Source organism: Sturnira hondurensis, unplaced genomic scaffold (assembly GCF_014824575.4).
Source record: "Sturnira hondurensis isolate 20B ecotype Veracruz unplaced genomic scaffold, ASM1482457v3 Scaffold0009719, whole genome shotgun sequence".
Taxonomy (NCBI): Eukaryota; Metazoa; Chordata; class Mammalia; order Chiroptera; family Phyllostomidae; genus Sturnira; species Sturnira hondurensis.
The window spans coordinates 10,734,299-10,754,102 of record NW_028082350.1 but is presented as its reverse complement, the minus strand read 5'-3'; the positions used below and the strand labels follow the sequence as shown (position 1 = coordinate 10,754,102).

Genomic DNA, 19,804 nt, shown 5'->3' with positions numbered 1-19,804 from the left:
GGAATTCCCGGCAGCACTTAAAATGGACCCCTGGGTTTTCACGGGAAGTTGCGAAGGGGCATTTATTTTGAAGGAACCAGATTGGTAGGTTGGTTGCAGGAAACCAAAAACAATGAATGGGGTTTTTTTTGCTGGACAGGCAGTTGTGCGGACCAAGGGTTTTTACAGCAGGCAACCACGCACTGCTAGAGAAATGGCCGGAGCGTGCTTTTCCTCAGGGTGGAAGGTAGGTTCTCAGTCTGTTCTTTTCCCTGCTCAGAGTAAATAAACACTCGGAGTAGGTGGGGCCCGCTGTCTGTCCCTCTACTCTTTGGGGCCGGGGAGAAAGGAGTTGCCTAGCTGCGTTGGGGAGAACTGGGGGGACCGGCACAGGCCCACGCACGCTCGGAGTCCCGCGGTTGAGCCGACCGCTGAGTGAGCAAGGGAACAGGGTCACTCATGGAGGTTTGGTGTCTTTTTATGGGAGAACAAGAGTTTCGATTCTTTGACTCCGAAGTCAGCCTGGCCATTGTGTGGTTTACTGAATCATTGTTTAAGTAAGATCCTGCCAAGTGTCTGACCATTAAATAGCCTCCAATCAGTATAGAGTTGTTCCCTCACTGGCTTGTATTTGACTGTGATTAATTGGCATTGAATTGATATGTAATTACCTCTGCAGAAATCTAAGAACAGCTTGTGTTCTGATGAAGTCATTTGATAGAAACACCTGCCTGGCACCGGGGAAGTCGATTCAGGCTCCTCTACACCTTGCTGCTCACAGACCGACTGTCCCGGCTGCTCCGAGCTCACGGGGGTGGCCCTGAGTATCAACAACCCGCACTGAGTCTGGATGTAAAATTTTTATTATGTAGAAAATTGCTGTGGGGCTCAGACAACATAAGTCTGTAACGCTTGCTTTTTTTTTTAATGTTGAAATCCTTGTGAAGTTATTTGTTGGCCAATTAAACACGTTAAGTCAGCGGATTGGCTCCCTGGGCATACGGTCACCCATTTACACGCAGAGCAGATGCCCAGAGGCAGAGGCCCTCCCCTCCGAAGGCTTTGACATGAGGAGGAAAGGGCAGGAGCAGGCAGGGAAGAGAGGGCTTGCAGGCTCTGGTTTGGGTGTCTGCCCTTAGATGACCGCCAGCAGCGTGGGAAGGGCCGAGAGGACCACTGGGGAGGAATGGAGCTCTGAGAGGCAAAAACCTTGAACTAGGAGGGAGGCCCTTGTGTTTAGGAAACGTACAGGGGAGCAGGAATAAAAAGAGTAGGATAGTAAAGGTAAAAAAAAAAAAAACGAGCTCTCAGAAACCAGCTTACACAAATATTTCCAAAAATTGTTATTAGAAGTCTGAGCTGCTGTAGAACAAGCCATGGAGTGAGGGTGGGAGGGGAGGCAGCTTTTGGTTTAGAGACAGATAACCGATGTGCCCCATGGTGTGAGGAAGGCCGAAGCCGGGCGGTGAGGCCGAAGCCGGGCGGTGAGGCCTGAATGATGAGGTCCATTCATTCATCCAGGGCATTTGCATAGGCCAGGATCCCAGGTGAGAAAGAGATGACGGCTTGCCTCAGAGGTAACGTGTCCCCTAGGCTTTTCATAACTGACCAGTAGAATTGTCACACTTGGGGCAGTATTCCCAGTTCTTACAACTTTTATATGAATTTTGAGGAGAAATAACACAGGAGGGGAAAATGATTTTTTTCTTCCTTTCTTAATGCTGTTCCCCTCCCTCCCCCAACCCCAAACAAAGGTCCACGCATTTACACTTCACACGGCCCAGCTGGTTTTCTGTAGCATCTGTTGGCGGTTCCCAGATGTTAGAGTGATATGCTGGGGATAGAACCGACGATCAGATCTGGGTGTTGGCTGGCCAGTCTCCAGTACACCTTCACTCACTTTGCATGGGGTGGGTAGAGGGAGGGCCCATTGTCTTCAAGCTTAGTCAAGTTCCCACACCAAATGTTTTGCTGTCCTGTTTTTGAGCATTACGTAGGCCTCGTCTGTGCTGCATTGGAGGCAGGAAGAGTTGATGTCACACGCCAGATGGGGTTTTCCAACCGAGGTTTTCTCAGTGGTTGAGCCCGACAGCCGCCTTTGTGGCAGTGGGAGTTCTCTGCTCAGATGGGTGTGTCCGCCGTAGGCCTGGCCGCCACCATCTCTGAACACGGCCCCGAGGCGAGACTGCTCCATGGTTTAAGCCCCTAGTGCTCATGGTTCTGGGGGGCTTGTGAAATAGAGGCCGAGCACTTAGCCTGGAAGGACAGCTGAGGGAACGATTGTTTTCTGGCATTCACGTAGTAGGAGAGGTCAAGGGGTTGGGGGTTTCCTGCTCTCTTAGAATCAGAGGTTCTTGTCTGGGCCCCTTAACTCTGGGGCTGCTCCACTTCCTGCAGTTCGAGTCTTAGGGACTCCCCTGAAATCATCTGCGCACAGTACGCGTGGCCATTTCCCAGTGAAAATGCTCCGTAGCTACCATCATCCCCACTGTGTTCACAGCCATCGTTCTAGGCATTCTCCTGCACTTTGCTGTCCACTGGTCTGCACCTTCCTGGCCATGCGTGAGCCTCGAGCCAGACTCCTGTGTGACATCCCAAGGGGTTTGTGTGTGGACTCACGTGTACACCAAACACAAGTTAGGTCGGACTGAAAGTTACGTCCAACAGCAGCAGCCTGGCCCAGCTTCCCAGCTGTTCTCTTTTCAGCGCGTCGGAAGTGCCCTTTCACGACCCCCTACTGTAGCAAAGTGTTTACGGCTGGTGCAGGGCAGTGGCCTTCCGGGGTGGTCTGTGAGGTGGCTCTGCCCCTCCTTCAAGGTTACTTCCTTACTATGCTCAGCAGCAGGAGCTGGGCCGTAGCACAGGGGAAGGCTCGGGATGCGGTGGGGCTCAAGTCCTCGGACCTTTCTAATGGATAGACCCTGTGCCCCCATTCGTTCTTCCGTTCTTCCATTGGTTTGCTTGTTAATTCATCATCCAGCCTACAGTAATTTCGCTAATTTAATTTTGAGGTGGAGTCACTTTAAGTGTTTTACTTTAATTATGGTTAGGCAAGAGGAATTCCTGGAACTTCTCTAACCAGAAGTGACAAGAGTATTTAGCCTCCAGTGGAGCAGGCGTCAGCCAATCAGAAGGGGTCTGGCCGGACAAGGAGCTGGTTTGACCATTGCCATCCTTCCCAGCTTAATACCAGCCCTGCCTATAACTCTGTTGGCTCTTGTTAGTCATTGATACTTTAACAGAGCTTTCTCAGATGTGTCCAGAGAGGTGGCTCTAAATGTGTTGACAGGAACTTTCTGAATCTCTGTAATGCCAGGCGGGAGTCCCTGCTTGGCTACGTCAGAGCTGGTAGTCCTTGAGTTAATGTGTTCCCGTCTCTAAGCCCCTTAGAAAATGGGAACACTATCTCAGGAGTTCTGAGATGGTGTGTATGCCATGCTTAACACAGTTTTCTGGCGCGCTTGGTGCTGTGGTGGTGGGAACTGTGGAAATCGAGCATGAGTGAACCAAAACCACCGCAAGAAAAAAATCCCGCCCAGCCCTGCGGTGTGTGGTGCGGGCGTGGTGATGCCGTGGGTCTGTGCCCACGGAGGCTGAGACAGAACTGCGCCTTCTGTCTTCTCCACAGCTCTTCTGACTCTCTTCAGCCCAGCCCAGCTCAGCTGCGTGGGCATCCTCTGTCCGCTCCCCACTGGGCCACTCCTCGGCACGTCCCCCTTACACCCCTGGCTTTGAAGAGATGCTGATGGAAGAGAGAAATTAGACCTCCTTATGACCGCAGGGAATATTTGAAGGAGGCCCCATTCCACTTCCATTCTGCACCCAGATTCTCTCCAATCTTAGCACACTCAGGTCGTGTTCTTTCCATCAGCTAGGCAAATATTTGTCATCCATTTGTCCTTTCCCACTTCTTCAGTCCTCACAGTTGTCATTCCTCCCACCTGGACAAACTCTCCACTCTCCGTCCGCCTGTGCTCTGCCCCCCTTCCAGATTCTCGAGCATCGTTTCCTCCAGGAGAACTTGTTCGGCTAAGCCTGCCCCACCCTGTAACTCTCCCTGTCTGGTGACACCCACCATCGCTGTGGCTGGCTGTGTCGTCAGCACCTGGCTTGTGCACGTTCAGTGCTGCCTAGGTGTGTGCTCCCGGCGTTCTCTGTCAATGTGTGTCACTGTGTGTCACTGCACGTACTGGATTCACTTCTGTGTGTCCTGTCAGCCTGCCACCAGTGTTAGACTAGATGGTACCCCAGCACACACCGACCCACAAAGTTAGGTTGAATTTAAAATCTCAACAACAAGCACTGGCCAGGGGTTAAAGGTGTTTTGTCCGACTGGCGGGTAGGAAGAAAAGCTACAACATGAGAGAACACGGGACCTAGAGGAAGGAAGCCGTGAAGCTGGGTAGAGAAAACAAACTTGTGAGTGCACCCTCTGTTTTGAGGCCATTGGGGATTTTACATGTCCTCTTGTCTGGGCAGCCCTTCCTGGTGTCTTCCAGGAGGGGGAGAAATGAGAAAGAGCCCATTAGACCAGGAGAGATCCCAGGAGAGAGCACATGAGTCCTTTTGAAGCTCTTTGCCTGTGCTCTACCATGTTATGTAATAAAACCTTGAAACGACCCTTGGTAATATGTCTCTATCGTGCAAAGAGGCGAGAGGGCACCAGACTCTGACTGTGCTGCGTGTCGGTGCCACACCGGCGTCCTCTCGTGTGGCCGGAGGAGGACCTGCCACCGTTTGTTGACTGACTGCTGACCTCATTCTTAATGCCTTTTGGGAGATGCAAAAATCCCAGTGTTAGGTGCCCGTCTGCCACCGCCCCTCTCTGGACCACCCTGCATATGTGTCCCCGTGGTGAGTCCGCCTGTGGTTCTCGCTACTCCTTCCCCATCAGGCCGCTGCCGCTGCAGCGAGCCAGGGCTGTGTCCGGGAGCTGTCCCCGGACCTCCCTTCCGGCTCTGCCGCCTGTGGAAGGCGGGGCCGCCCGCGGAAAACCAGCAACCGCAGGTGCATCTGTCCCATGTTCGCTGTGACGAGGAGGGAGGGTCCTTCTGGGGCTGTGTCCAGGGCAGAGTGGGCTTCTTCCCCAGCACGGGGGTGACCTCACCCCCTCAGGCCTGGGTACTAAATTTAGTGCCTTAAGAAAATGGCCTGGATTAGCACATCCCCTTTGAAAGCTCTCATTTTAATCAAATGCCGTCTCTTACGCATTTGGCCTTTCAGTTCTCAGACAAATTCTCAGCTTTGGAGGAAGTCCATACACACAGGCCATGGCCAGGCAGAACTGGGCCCCAGCATCAGGTTACCTATACAGCATGACTGTCGTGCCTTGCCTTTCCTCCCATCCTTCTCATCCGCCCTGGTTGCCTGCTCCCTAATCCCCATGTGATCCGTCTCTGCTCCACCCCTGCCCCCTGCTTTCTTCTCTGCCAGCTGCCGCCTACCCAGCACCTGGGGACTTCAGCTACCCCCTCCCCCCACTTTCCCCTCTTTTAGACGTGTGCTTCCCTGCCATCGCGCCAGTTTTTTTGTAAATCACTGTGCCCTAACTCTGTCGGCTGCTGCAAACTTCAAATGCCCTTTGAAGGAGCACAAATAAAGCGGTTCAGCAACAAGGCCAGGAAAGCCAGGAGAGCCTGACGAACCAGGCACTGCATGTTGCGGCACGAATTTCCCCGGAAAACGGCCGCCGAAAGGAGGCCGCGTGAAATACCAAGCCCCGGAAGTAGGGGCTGAAATTGAAAAACAAACCATTTGCTGTGTATGGCAGGAGGGCTTGTTTTATTTATTCATTCAAAGTATGCTCCAGTGCCTTCTATATACTGGGCGTTGGTCCAGGCACTCGGGAAGCAGCAGTGAAGCAGCAGTGAATGAAAGAGGCAGGACCCCTTGCCTTAATTATGCCTTATTCTTATTTAATTTGGGTGAATAAAATGGGACACAAGTTTTCAGCTCTTGGATGCAAAAAAATAAAAATAAAAAGGGCAGTACACATCTGTAAATGTGACACATTTGTGTCGCATTTGTAAATGTGACAAGGTTATCGTATGAATTCTTAAGACTAAGGGACCATCATGAGAACTGTCCAGATTCCGCCTTGTTGCTCAGAGGGCTGTCCCTGGGCCAGCAGCGTGGGCATCCCCAGGAGGCCGTTAGAAAGAAGCACAGCATCCCAGGCCCCACCCAGAGCTGTGGAGAATGTGCATTTTAATCAGATCCCTGGGAGCGAGTCATGGAAGGATCCATCACGGCCAGAATTCACTGTCGTGTCCCCAGAGCCGAGGGATGATGGTCATTGAGTAGGTTCCAGGGTTCCCCGTCTCCCTTCAGTAAGAGCTGCTTTTTAAACATTAATGTTGCACATTTGTCTGTCTGCGTGTCAGGGTCTATCTGCGCCCGTTCCCCTCGTTAAAAATAAAGCTAGAAAGCCTGAGTTCGTGGTGTTTAGCAGGTTCCGTTTTGAGGGACCCCCCCGCCACCCCAGGCGCTTTGCACTTTGTTACAAGTTGTACCTGAAATGTGGTCCTTGTTTACAAAGGGTGTGTGATCTAGGTGTAAAGTCGAGACAAACAGACATGAAAAGCTGTCAGACCTCGGTGATACATTCTGAGATATAACCAGACCCCCGAGGAAACCTGGAAGCCAGCTAAAACCACCCCTCATCAAAGTCAGAAAAATGGTGCCTGTGAACGCCAAAGTTGCTCCGTCTTGGCTGAGAGTAGATTGAGGCCTGGCTGAGGCCCTTGGCGGTTATGAGGTCTCCTCGGTCCTCGTCGCTAAAGTAGTGCTGGAGGTTCAAGGCCGGTGCCAGGCAGCAGAAAATGTGATGCTACAAAGCATGGCAACATAAAAGCCTAGCACTTGAGGGTGGAGAAGTGCACCTAAAGGAACTCAAGGCGACAACACCATGTTTAAGAACAGTTAATCTCTGGCTCAAAATATTAGTTCTGGGCTGTCAGAAAAGGAGGAGTTTATGCTCTTTCTTTTGTTTAAGAAGACAAAAGTCTGCAATCCACATGAGAAGGTTTCTGCCAAAATGATGAAAATCAAGAGTTGGTTACTTAAAGGGCTAATGAGTAATTCGGGAATGTTCCTTTCTGAAACGTTCTCCATCGGACTTTCTTTGGCCGTCTCTCTTTGAACATGTGGCAGTTTGTTCTGACCAAGGCTGCTGGGCTGCTAGGGGCAGCGCCTACCTGCGTTAGTTCCAGGAGGAGGGCTCAGAAGCCCTCCCTGTGTGCACACACCTCCACATGGATGTAAGGGGCTCCGCCTGGGAGCAGGCTGGTGGGAGGGGCCGGGCAGTAAGGGAGAAGTGGGGGTTTCCGGAGCCTGGTGAACTTGGCCTCCATTCCCTCTTCTGCCTCACTCTTCAAGGCACCTGTGTAAAATCTCAGATCTTCACCAGACAAAATTGGGAAATGACTAGCCCTGCCAGGTCCCTTAAAGCTCTACAATCCGGTGACAGTAATGTGACTCACACCTTGCCCAGGTGTGCTGCCCTGCATCTTAGAAGGTGCCTTCGTAAGCATATCTTTTATCCTCAAAATCTTTCATCCTGTGAAGGAGTCAGGCGAACGTTATCACTTCTGTTGTGCAGATAAGAGATTTGCATCCCAGTGGAGGGTGGCTGGGTTGCTTGCAGGCCTGTGGCAGGACCAGGACTCTGGCCTTTCCAGGGATAGTTTCCTGGTCCCTGCTGCTCTCTCAATTTCGTGACCTTCTTTAGCGGCCCTGCACTGACGGCCTCCCCCACCTGCGACGGAGGTGGGAACGCTGAGCCCGCAGACTTCTGCAGCTCCTCCTCCTCTTCTCACGCTGGTGTGCTCGGAATTAGTTTGTGTAGAATGCGACAAGCAGCCCAGGCTGGCTCAGCTCCCCGCCTGGCTCCCTTATATGCACCAAAAGCTCTGTCTAGCACACCAGCCAGAAATGGGGCCGGGTCCTCTGGCCACGGTGAATCCCTCTTCGCTCTACGCCCCTGGAGGGGCCACATGTGTGTGAAGGGAATTTATCATGAGGATTTCACCTGGAGACCTTTGAGAAAACTTCATGAGTACCGAGGCCATGAACTTGCAATCACAACAGTCTATGGCAAAGCCACCTGAACTATTCTGCAAACACCACTCATTCTCGTACTTGTTTCTTCGAGTAAGGAAGTAACCACTGAACCTTCTAATCTCACATTGTCGGCACCCGCCCGTTTGGTGAAGGAGAGTTTCATTTCTGACTGTCCTTGACGTTCAGTTCAGTGATGGCGGCAGCCTTGGTTAGGAGAGGGCGTCTCTCAGTTGGGTTTTCCTTGTGTGTTACACTCATGGCCAACTCTGCTGTCTCAGACCCGAAGATGCTCACGTCGGGNGAACTATTCTGCAAACACCACTCATTCTCGTACTTGTTTCTTCGAGTAAGGAAGTAACCACTGAACCTTCTAATCTCACATTGTCGGCACCCGCCCGTTTGGTGAAGGAGAGTTTCATTTCTGACTGTCCTTGACGTTCAGTTCAGTGATGGCGGCAGCCTTGGTTAGGAGAGGGCGTCTCTCAGTTGGGTTTTCCTTGTGTGTTACACTCGTGGCCAACTCTGCTGTCTCAGACCCGAAGATGCTCACGTTGGGCGAAGATAAAGGGGGTGGTTTCACATACTCTTCATCTCTGTGTTGTCTCTCTCTCTCTGTCTCTCTCTTTTTTAATCTGAAGATTGCTTTCAGCATTTTTAAGCTGAACCATACTTACAGTGCTTCTGAATCCTGCATGTGTGAAAAAGTACCTTTCTATTGAAGAGATAACAAGCATCCAGACTATGTTTTTAACATCTTTTTTGATGTATTTTCCTCCTTTTGCTACTGGTACTTTGAGAAGTTAAAAAGTAGGAAGGCCACAGAATCCGTAAGAACATGGCAATTGAGACCCATCCCATGTTCATGCTCAAAAGCAAGACTGATGGGACGATAACCCAACCCCCTGTGTCTGACCAGTGGGAGGGCATCCCCTAGGAGCCTGGTAGAAATTCGAATCTCAAACTCCTCCCCGAGGCTCCTGAATTTGCAATCCGCCTTTTGGTCCATTGACCATCTGATGCTGCCTGGTAGACTTCCCCAGGTGACGTGTGGCAGAACCACTGAGTAAGGGTGATTTTCTCACCTCCAGTTTTTGGTTTTGGTTTTGAGCGCCTGTTTGGCATGGTGGCTGGTTCTTTCACATGCATGAGCCTGTTTAATCCTTAGACTTACCCTCTAAAGAGCAGTTGTTACTGGGGCTGCCGAAGGTGTCACCAAAAGACCGTTTCTGGAGTCTGTGTTTCTGAAGCCAGAGACAGGAGACTGGAGGCCCAGCTTGTCGAGGAGTGGCCTGGCCGAGCGTGAAAGCCTCCAGGGGCCTCAGCCCCTGGCTCGGGCACACCCTGTGTTTCCTGGCTGAGCCCAGGCACCTTGTGCGAGGATTGCAGAGGCAGCGTTTCTCGGGCAGTGGAAGCCTCTCGCCAGGTGTGGTCCAGGGGGTAGCTTGGTAGGAAGGGCCTCGGGAGGAAGTCACCTCTGACCAACTTCAGGAGGAGTGTCCTGCATCTGTCTCACCTCCGTCTGGTTTCTCGAAGTGTCAATTACAGAAGTTTAGGGCCTAGAGAGACACATTTCTTAAGAACTGCCACACCAAAATAGGCTCTGTGTGTGTATGTGTGTGTGTGTGTGTGTGTGTGTCTGGCTTCTTCTTTTTTTTGGCATTGAATCATTTAAAAGACCAGATATTCATTAGAAATTAGTTCTGAGCTTCTGATTCTGAAGCCAGTAGGATATGCTGTTTTCTTGGATTCCGAGAAGGAAATAAAATCCATGATAAGAAGTGATCTTTGATCATTGGATAATCCTGTTCTTCTGCCTACATTCCTCCTGTCTCCTTGGGCGTTTGGGTCAGGCTGTGTTTGTCATACCTGGTGCACTTCTGAGAACAACAGCCTGTTACCCACAAATAGACTCACAATTTGAGAATGGCAGGATCCCAGATCTTCCCGAAACGTGAGGTGCTATGAAGTGAACCATCCTGGGGCAGGGTGCGGGGGGGTACGACAAAAAAAAATAAAGAGTTTATAACCACAATTACTTAAGAAGCACCACTTAGCAAAATCAGTTATGGTAACGGAAGCGAAATCAGTGTTACACTTAGGGTCAATTTGTGTATTTTCAATGCAGTTGTTTATCTACCTACTTAGCCCTTGGATTGAAGTGTGAGGTGGGATCTGAAAGGAGGGAACCTTCTTAAATCCACCCATGCTTCCAAATGCTCTCACAAGACCTCCCCCCCGCCCAGTCTTTTAAAACTCATGACCAAATTTTGGCTCTCTCCCCGCTGCCATTTGGTGGTGTCTGCATTCCTCCTTAGGTATCATTCTGTTTTGTTTTTCTTTACCACTGACATCAGCTTAATGTCATATGAATGTGTTGTGTATTAAGTACATATGCATGTAAAAGACTGTTTGGATTTTGTCCGTGAGTTGTTTCTCTTAAAGGACCTATCTGGGGAGATGAGTAATTTCTCCTGTCCTCTTCTTGCAGGAAGAATCTTAAATCGTTTCTCCAAAGACATCGGACACATGGATGACCTGCTGCCCCTGACTTACCTCGATTTCCTCCAGGTAAACACAGCAGTGATGTCAGGTTCTCCCCTGGAAAACAGAAGCTCCTAGCTTTGCCGGGGCCCGCCCATGGGGGGCTCAGGGTCGGCCTCGCAGCCTGGCGATGCCTCGTGTCATCTGCACGAGAGGCCGTGTTTGTCCAGGAAAGGTGTGGCGATGAGTCGGAGGCTGAGTTGATGTGAGTAATGCCTCGAGTGTAGGAGTGGCTACACGGTCCTGTCAAAGTCGGTTCAAAGCAGCTGCAGACCAGGCAAGTGGCTCTCCCTCTGCCTTCCAGGTATCTGGCGTGAGGTTCACTTGACTGAGCACGCATTTCATAATAGAGAAACAATCACCTCTCACGGAAAGATAGCCCAGATTAGCTAAATTATGCATTGTATTACTACAAAGGAAAAATATTTACTGCACCATTTTCTGGGGATAAAACCAGGTGTGGTTACTCACAAAGGAAAGATTAGTTAATAATAAGGTGAAAATAATACTTTGTTAGCAAGGACAATGGAGAGCAGTTATTGCAGATGCAAAGCCTTTAAAGGCAAGCCTGATGGAGCCAATAATAATTCGAGTACAGGATCAAAGTCACCTCAGAAAACATCTTTTTTTTTGTTTTGTTTTTTTAGGCAGCGTTTCTTTCACCTGTAGATTGCTCTCAGTCTTAAGGTGTCTTTTTAAAGGAAAACCAACAATCCCACAGAAATACCATCTATGAGGCATTTGCTCTGTCTGTGAACTTGAGGTTTCGAAAGAATACTGTTGGGTCATCTGGCTGCTCATCTTCTCATTCATTGCGGTTGCTCATCCGCAGTGTTTTTTTCTGTTGTTTGATTCTTCCTCCTGTTGGGTGATTCAGGCTGGAGGACTTCCTTCTTCTCCAAGTGTTTATTTTGGAAGTGAAACGCACTAACCAGAGGTTGCAGGCACTTGGAAATCGCAGCTGCTGTGATTGCCGGGACTTCATGAACCTCCCCACTTCTCCTGAGTCCCCGTTCAGAGTGTTCTCACCGAGAGCTCAGTCGAAGGGGGGAGAAATGCCCAGCGAGGGGGTACAGTGGTGAGGGCTCAGCCCTGGCAGTCCCCCCTCCCTCCTTTCTCTCTTCTGGAGCCATGGTGATAAAAGGAGCTGGCATCACCTAATTTGGAGAATTAGCTAGGTCAGAAAACAAGGATCAGGAGTAGGCCTGAGATGTTGACGGGCCTTCCTGTCAGGCACACAGAAATGCAGCATTGAGCCTCTGACTGCGAACAGCCCCGCCCACGGGCGAGGGCAGATGCTGCTGACTGGCCTGACCGGAGCTGGGACTCAGGCACAGTATTTCTCACTGCAGACAAAGGCATCCGATTTGTGCTTCTGTCCTGCAGACTCCTTTTTATAAATGTGCCCTGCTGGGTTTAGCTATGTACTTTATCCCCAAGAAGCAATCTCCTGCTAGAACAATGTCACGTTTGGACATGATTGTTCGTTACTCTACAAGATTCTGTGGATGGTCCGTTTCCTTTGCAGCCGTAAGCTAGGCCAGGGTTGAATTTCCAAAGCTGGCTAGCGTGGGCTTAGCCCGTAGTTAGCTAAACTATGCGACACACACATTTTTCCATGACAGATGGAGAAATGGGGAGAGGTGCTACCTAGTGTTAGTATATAACATTCTCGGCCTGAAGAGAGAAAATTCTAGGCTCACTGTGCTTTTCTTTAACCGGGGAGACAAGCTTTTGTTTTTGTTTTTCATTCACTCTCTTAATCTTGGTGAATCTCACCATTGTCGAATACCAGTAGTCCCAATTAGCTGATTTCTTGAATCTAACAGCAAAGGTAAATCTCCATGCTATTGTGTCTGAGAAAGGACCTTTGTATAAAGGGCAACTCAGTTATCAATTACGATAAAGATCTGTTGTCGCTTGTTTTGTTTGCAGGTGTCTTTAATAAGGCTTCCCATAATCCCTTCAGGAAGAAATATTTTCTTCTTTTAAAAATAGTATTAGCCAAATATAAAAGCTCTGATCCCTGCCATTGTGGTTGGTTCTGTGAGGGACATTTCCCAACATTCATTGTTTAAATGGTTGTCAGGAGGAATCAAGTGAAACTCCGTAAACAATGCAGAGACTGGTTCATCTCACTCTGGGCAGAGGAAGCCTTTCTCCGGAGGATTTGCATCCCAGGAGCCAGGATGCGTCTTTGACTGAGGTGTCGCCGGGATCATTCTGGGGTTTGGGGGCCTGTTGCTTTATGAGCAAGCAGAGATTTTTATGAAAGCCACAGAAACGAATTTAACTTGCCCTCAAAGAAAGGCCAACAAAAATCAAAATGTAAATTGATTTTTTTTTAAGTCTGCTAGGACTCTGAGGATGAACACAGCCCGGTGGTCTTCTGGGACTCTTAATGGAATCATGTAAACTTAAAATAAACACTATTATGGTTGGCACATAGAATGAAAACTAATTTTCCAAATCAAATACATTATATTCAATTCATTTTCCCCAATCAACCAAATGTTTAAAACCTGTTAGTTATAACAGCCATCTTCTGGAAATTAATTCAAAGCCTATTAGCTCTGCTAGCTGAGCCGAATGGAGAGGGTTACTTGTTACATTTTTAATAGGCTCCCGAATTAAAGCAAAGCAAGGTCAAAATGACAATCAGCTTGGCTCACCTCAGCATTGGGCTTAAGAAATTTTGATCCAGTTTGGAGGGTTTTTTGGGGCAGGGGAGGATGTCAGTATTTTAAAGGAAATGTGGTCTACTCTGTGTCAATCGCTAATAAATGTTTGAAGTTGAAGTACGAGTCAGGTCCGATGTGCAGGTGTGAAGAGCGTCACCTGTGTGGACCTCAGCTCCCTCCCAAGGGCTTGGCCGCCGGAAGTGGGAGTGACTTTTGTCGGGCTCCTCGACCCTTCTGGAGAGTTGGGTTAGCCCCTTTCAGAGTTGACACAGTAGAAAGTTGCCCGGCTGCCTTCGCTTTTGATGTCATTAGCCAAACGAGCCACAGACGTCAGGAGGCCCCCAGTTTGAACGTTTCCCATCCGAGTGTCGGGACCCGACCTCATGACTGGCAGGTCCCTCTGTGCTCCGAGCAGCCCACAGAATGCGAGTCCTTCGTCTTCACCAAGGGCATGGAAGCAGTTGAGTTTCCAGGGAACTGGGAATGTCCTCATGAATTTATCCTTGGGGTTATCTTGCAGAGAAAGTGGCCCTTACCAATCTACATACCTAGTATTCTTAAGCCAGAAAGAGTATGGCGGGATTTGTAGTAACAAATCGGAAGCAAACCGAAATCCAGAGCTTAGGTGTCTTCATGAATGGGGAGTTAAGCTCTCCACTTTCCAGAATTTTCAAACTCAAACTGTCATGTTCAGCGTTTGGGTTTTTTCCCCTTCCTAAAAGTATGCATAGGCTCATGCTTTTCTGGAGACTTGAAATCAAATAGATACAGAACCTATGTAGTCACATTTATTCATGCGAACTTTTTAATCCAGAGCATGCATATTCGATTCCCATTTCTGTAAAACTGCTCATTTTTGTTTTTTTGGTTTTTTTGGCTTGGTAAGTGAGAACTGTGGACTCCTGGATGAGAGGTTCACTGTATCTCGGCACTTCTGAGGCCGAGAAATGCAGGGGAGAGACCAGAGAATGCGACCCTGCAGTTTGCCCCGTGTTGGCTAGAGTTGGCATGCTCTGAGGGAGCAAGTCGGAAACCAGGGGCATATTATTGCTGCTCCACAGACCAAATGACTGAGATCGGAAAATTCTCTTTCAAATGTGAGCAAATGTGCTGCCAGAAAAAAAGTTAGGGACCTAGCTTTCTCCCTGGGACTTTGACAGGGACCTGGGCAGTTTACTTTTTGCTTTGTGTTGTGTTCTTTTTGGAGAGTTAACTGCTCATCCACGCCGATACGATAAAGCGCCTACGATAAAGCGCGAATTGTGTGTCAGGTGCTGTCCCCCTGCCTTCAGGTGAGGCGGCTGCAGGAATGGTGGGGTTGACGTGGGCGGGGTTCTGTGCGTGAACTGGCACAGGTGTGCACCAGTCGTGCAGGTAGAAAGACCAGTTTAAAATAAGAATTTAAAATGTGTTTATTGATCTTAGAGAAAGGGAGGGGGGAGGAAGAGACAGACGGAGACAGAGAGAAACGTCAACGTGAGAGAGAAACATCAATTGGTCGCCTCTCTTTTGCATCGCCCCGGGGATCAAACGCGCAAGCTGAGTCTGTGCCCTGCCCGGAGACCTCTTGGTGTGCCGGAGGACGCTCCAACCCCCCGAGCCACCCTGGCAAGAACAGAAAGACCCGTTTTTGACTGAGAAAGCATTTGGGAAGGGTCGGCGAGAAGTGAGGGCAGGCTTTGAATGTGTCACAGAAAATAAATAACGTGCACCCCACAAAATAACAGCAGTCTGCGGGTTCCCTCGGGGCTGCCCTGGGCTTATCAGATAAGTTAGCCAACGGCTGGCAGTACCTCGCTGGCTTATCGGAGGGTTGTTCAAACACGCTTTGTTTGTTTGCGTTTTCAAAAATCGTACCAGCTTTGCGTATCAACAGTTGTTTTAAAACCTAGTCACTTGAGCTAGATCATAGTTCTTCACACGGCAAAACTAAGTATCTTTATGGAAATAGGAATTGAAGTACAAATAGTGAAAAGATCTTCATCTAGGCCTCAGATAAGAGATATCTTTGACTGCACTCCAACCCTCCAACACTGTGTATTTGAGTGAGCAAACAAACAAAAACAGTTAGGCACTAGTTAAAATGTGCATTTTCTAAGTGACTTCTTAACAGCATAGCACAATGTACATCAGCATAAATCTAGTTTTTAATTTTTTTAAACAGTGATTTCATTAACAGAGCTGCTATATACATGTAATATTTGTAACACTTTACACTTAATTTTATTGATTAAAATTAATTTGATTAATAATTAATAATTTTAACACTGTAGCCCAACATGTTTATAATATTTGATGGCCAGATATGTTGTGTTATGAGTGTATTTGCAGTTAGATAGATCATGAAAAATCTTGAAGTTTCTCCCAAAAGGAACTCAATTATTTCTATTATATATCTGTGCTACGTGGATTTGTAATTCTTTCAGTTATTTCTCATTCCTGTGGCATCTTCCTTTTTGTATTTCCCACCAGTCATTTTTTTCAGCGTTTATTATGTGCTGGGGTGTAGGGATAAAAGAGAGGGAGGCCTTTTCTTGTCCATCCGACAAGCATTTATTGTCCTGTGTGCTGGGGGATGTGCGTCGAATGAAGTTTAACCCAGATCCTCCAGGAGGCACACTGCCCTGGAGGAGACAGACAGAAAGTCAGATAAGTTAGAATAGGAAGGAGGCTGTATGGGAGAATGGGTAAGGCTTTATTTAGCATGAGACAGATCTGATGAAGCTCTGCTGTTAGTTGCCTTGAGGGTGCTGGGGACCNTAGGGATAAAAGAGAGGGAGGCCTTTTCTTGTCCATCCGACAAGCATTTATTGTCCTGTGTGCTGGGGGATGTGCGTCGAATGAAGTTTAACCCAGATCCTCCAGGAGGCACACTGCCCTGGAGGAGACAGACAGAAAGTCAGATAAGTTAGAATAGGAAGGAGGCTGTATGGGAGAATGGGTAAGGCTTTATTTAGCATGAGACATATCTGATGAAGCTCTGCTGTTAGTTGCCTTGAGGGCGTTGGGGACCTCCCAGCGGAGGACCCCCGTGGGTGGTTGGAAGTGTGGGTCTGGTGTTGAAGGCAGTGGCCCCGGGTGAGAGTGACACCTGTGTGTTCTTCACTGAGTGGATGGTTGTGGAGTCTGTGAGGATGGAAGAGAGTGCCCAGAGGGAGGGAGGCATTTCTAGGGGGCAGGATCAGAACTCTATGGATGTCTTGATATCTACCAAGGAAACAGAGTTCGGGGGGAGGGGGAACACGCAGAGAAAACAAAGAATGAACAGCAAAAACAAGAGGAGGAACCGAATTGAGGAAACCGGAGGAGGAGGGGGGTGCTAAAAGCAAAGGAGAAGATCAGCCGAGAGTTGTCAATGAGATTTGGCAATTAGGAGGTATGTGGGGACCGCTGGGGCAGTTTGGGGACAGAAGGAAGCCACACTGCGAAGGCTGGAAACCGAAGAGGAGCAGAGGGAGCCAAGGTTGGGGCAGACCACTCTTGGAAGGTCCCTGACTCGGAGGCCAGGCCCATTCGCAATGGGGGGCTTGGGGAGGTGTCACTGGGTTGTTGGGTGTTGTAGTTTATGTGATGATGCTGGTGGTGGATGGTGTAGTCCTCTCTCCCCTCTCCCTGCAGTAAACAAGGACCAGAGCTGAGGCCCTCAGATGCGGTGGTCAGTAAGGCCCGGAGCCCTGGCCTCACGGTGAGGACAAGGGATTGTCCAGAAGTTAACCCCTGGCTGAGTTTGGCAGGCTAGCGAGCCACAGAGGAAACCTTGCAAGGCCAGATGAGGGTGGGTGGGCGCCACAGGCAGTGGGGGAGCAGGTCGGGGAGGAGTAAAGCTTCTGGGAAGTGACTTTGACCCAAGGTGAGAGGAAAAGTCGAAGGGCACGCTGCTGGAAGGCACATTTCCACGGGGGAACCGCTCTCTTCTCTCTGTCTCCACCTGATCGTGGTGTCTCCCCGGCCAGGTAAGCATCTCTCTGTCTCCATCTGAGAGTGGGGTGGAAGCGGGAGGCGCTTCCGGGGAGAGTTGTTCACTTTTGTTTAAAAGCATACAGTTAGTGCCAAGTATGTTGGAACTCATTTTTCATGATTCTGCCTCTTCTTTGCTCTGTTTGATAAACCTCAAGAGGCACTTGATCATTTTAAATGTTATTTTAATTCTACTTCTAAAGTGGTTTATTCCATATACTTTTCCTCAGCTTACTCCTTCCCATTCCCTTCAATGAGATGCCCGATCAGTTATTTACCATTTTAGAATTCTAAGAAAGGCCTGCCTTCTGTTAGTTTTTTGTTTCCCCTGTCTTTGCCTTATGAATTCTGGGGAGCACAGACTAAGCCGCCCAAGATCCTCTGAGATCAGCAGACACCCTTGCGCCTTGCTCTCAGATGCCAGGCCACCTTGCTTATTTTGGAACTTGAGTATATTTTCTTCCCTGACCCAGAGACTCTGATATGTCATAGATGGGTGAGACCCTTCCAGGGGTCATCAGATTTTGACTTCCTCTGGCCGGGGAGCAGTCACCTCACACTAGAGCAGGGACTCACAGCCTTCTCTCTCAGTACGCCTCTGTCTTGGACGACATGTCTTAGGAGACTTGTTTTGCTTCATTTGCTGGTGATCTGTGTCACAAAGAGACCTAGCCCAGGCCTAGAGAGTGAGATTCCTATTTCCTAGCCCTTCCGTCTCTCCATGGCCCCTGCTAGACTGCCTGTCGGCATGCTCCCGTGTGTGCGAGTGCACACCTTGAGTTCCTCCTCAAATCCACGCTTCATCCTTTAGCGGCCAGCGAGTCTCTCTCTCCCTTTCGCAAAGAATCACTCTGTTCTGCAATAAAACAAGCTCTGTGCCCCACAAAAAAGAAGGGGCCCTGTAACAACGGGCCTCATTGTGTGCTGAGCGTATTTCAGCCTCGCTTCCAGCCGGTCACCCAGCCTCAGTATTTGGTGAGAACTTCCTGTGCACCGGGCACCTTCCAGGATGTGCTGTGTAGAGCTGTGAGCTGGGAACTTGCCTCTGCGAGTTTGCAGTCCAGGGCAGGAGGCTGGTAGTAAACAGGTGAGTTTCTGTCGTAGTCCTGGTGGCTGCTGGCGCACAGAGAGGCAAGTGTTTGCAGTGACTGGGGGACTGCTTCAGACATGGTGGTCAGGGCACAGGTGACATTTGAGTCTAAGAGGGAGGAAGGAAACAGCCATGCAAAAGAGATCTGGGGGCAGGTGGGCACTGGGGAGCATGCTGAGGAGTAGGAACAGGCGCAGGGGCTGGAGAGGGGAACAAAGTGGTGTGTTCCCAGGGACAGAGAAGGCCAAGGAGAGAGGAGGAAGGGGTGGGGGGCTTGGGACATAGCTATAGCTACCCAGATCGAGGTTAAGGGGTTTGGATTCTAGTCTGCGTGCAATGGGCAAACACCTCGATCTTTTAAGCAGGAAAAACGTCATGTTCACGTTTTAGAAAAAAATGTGTAATACTTAGTTGATACTTCTTATGGGATTGTCTATAGAGAGTTTTTAAACTCGTACATCAGCAGTATACACACAATTTCTGGAAGGCAAGACTCTGGGACTATTTCCTATAGTGTCCCCTCACCCACAGCACAGCTTTGTAAACTGAGGCAGATCAGGACTCAGCTGTTAAGTCACTGAGGCCATGAAGACTGTTCTGACACAGATGGGGAAGTGGTTCTCCACAGTCAGGAGTGGGCATCTGTGTTAGGAACCACCCTGCCTGCTTTCAGAAGCTGTAACCGCGCCGCCCCCCCCCCCCCTCCTGCCCATGACTAGGGCTGAGTGAGAGACCTCGGGGCCCTAAGCCACTAAGGAGAGAAAGCTTATCCCCCTGGCAGGAGTACCACCTCTGCCCATTTTACACAGAGGCATGTTCGCAGGGACAGAGAAGGCCAAGTGGAGAGGAGGAAGAGGGGGCTTGGGATGTAGCCAGACGTAGTGCATGACCGGTTAGCCAGTGACAAGTAAGATTCCTCAAGGGAAGGATGACCTAAGACAGGCATGGTCATGAAGGGGCCCTCAGGGAAGGACTTGGGGGGCTGTGGAGAAAGGGGGTGATGGACTCTCGCCCCATGGCTTTGACATAGCCCGAGTCCTCATTCTGTCTGCAAGTTGTCTCTCCTCATCTCTTGGCTGCCTTACTTCCCCCGCCCTACTTAAGCCTGAAACAAAGACAGAGGGTGGTGCAGCCCTGTGCTGGAAAGGGCGGGTTCCCTGGGTGATCAGGCCTAAGAAAGAATGTATAAAATCCTGTGAAACCTGCTTTGCTAATACCCTCAATTTAAATGATAAGGGTCCCAGCATCAAAAGAGCTTGTTTCCCCAAAGTCTTAAGACCCTTTAGGTATCTGACTCTGACTCAAAATAAGCCCTCAGAGTTCTTTGAACGTTATCTATTTGATTTTTACTGCCTGATAATGATTGATGAGCTTTCTATATACACCCTGTATTCCTATGCAAATTAAAGCCAATAAAAGCCTGTCTGGGCAAGGGACAGAGAGATCTCCCCTTGAGAGCATGGCCATACCGTCCCTTTTTCTCCACAGGACTCAG

The 19,804-nt window shown here is 49.4% G+C and overlaps 1 protein-coding gene across 1 annotated transcript in view; it reads left to right on the top strand.

Annotated features, from left to right (window-relative positions):
- ABCC4 (ATP binding cassette subfamily C member 4 (PEL blood group)) overlaps nucleotides 1–19,804 on the top strand; it is a 222,820-nt gene that overhangs the window by 130,624 nt on the left and 72,392 nt on the right. Inside the window, exon 20 of the mRNA XM_037057558.1 lies at nucleotides 10,529–10,608. Within this exon, the coding sequence (XP_036913453.1) occupies nucleotides 10,529–10,608 (80 nt within the window). The remainder of the gene's footprint in view (nucleotides 1–10,528; nucleotides 10,609–19,804) is intronic.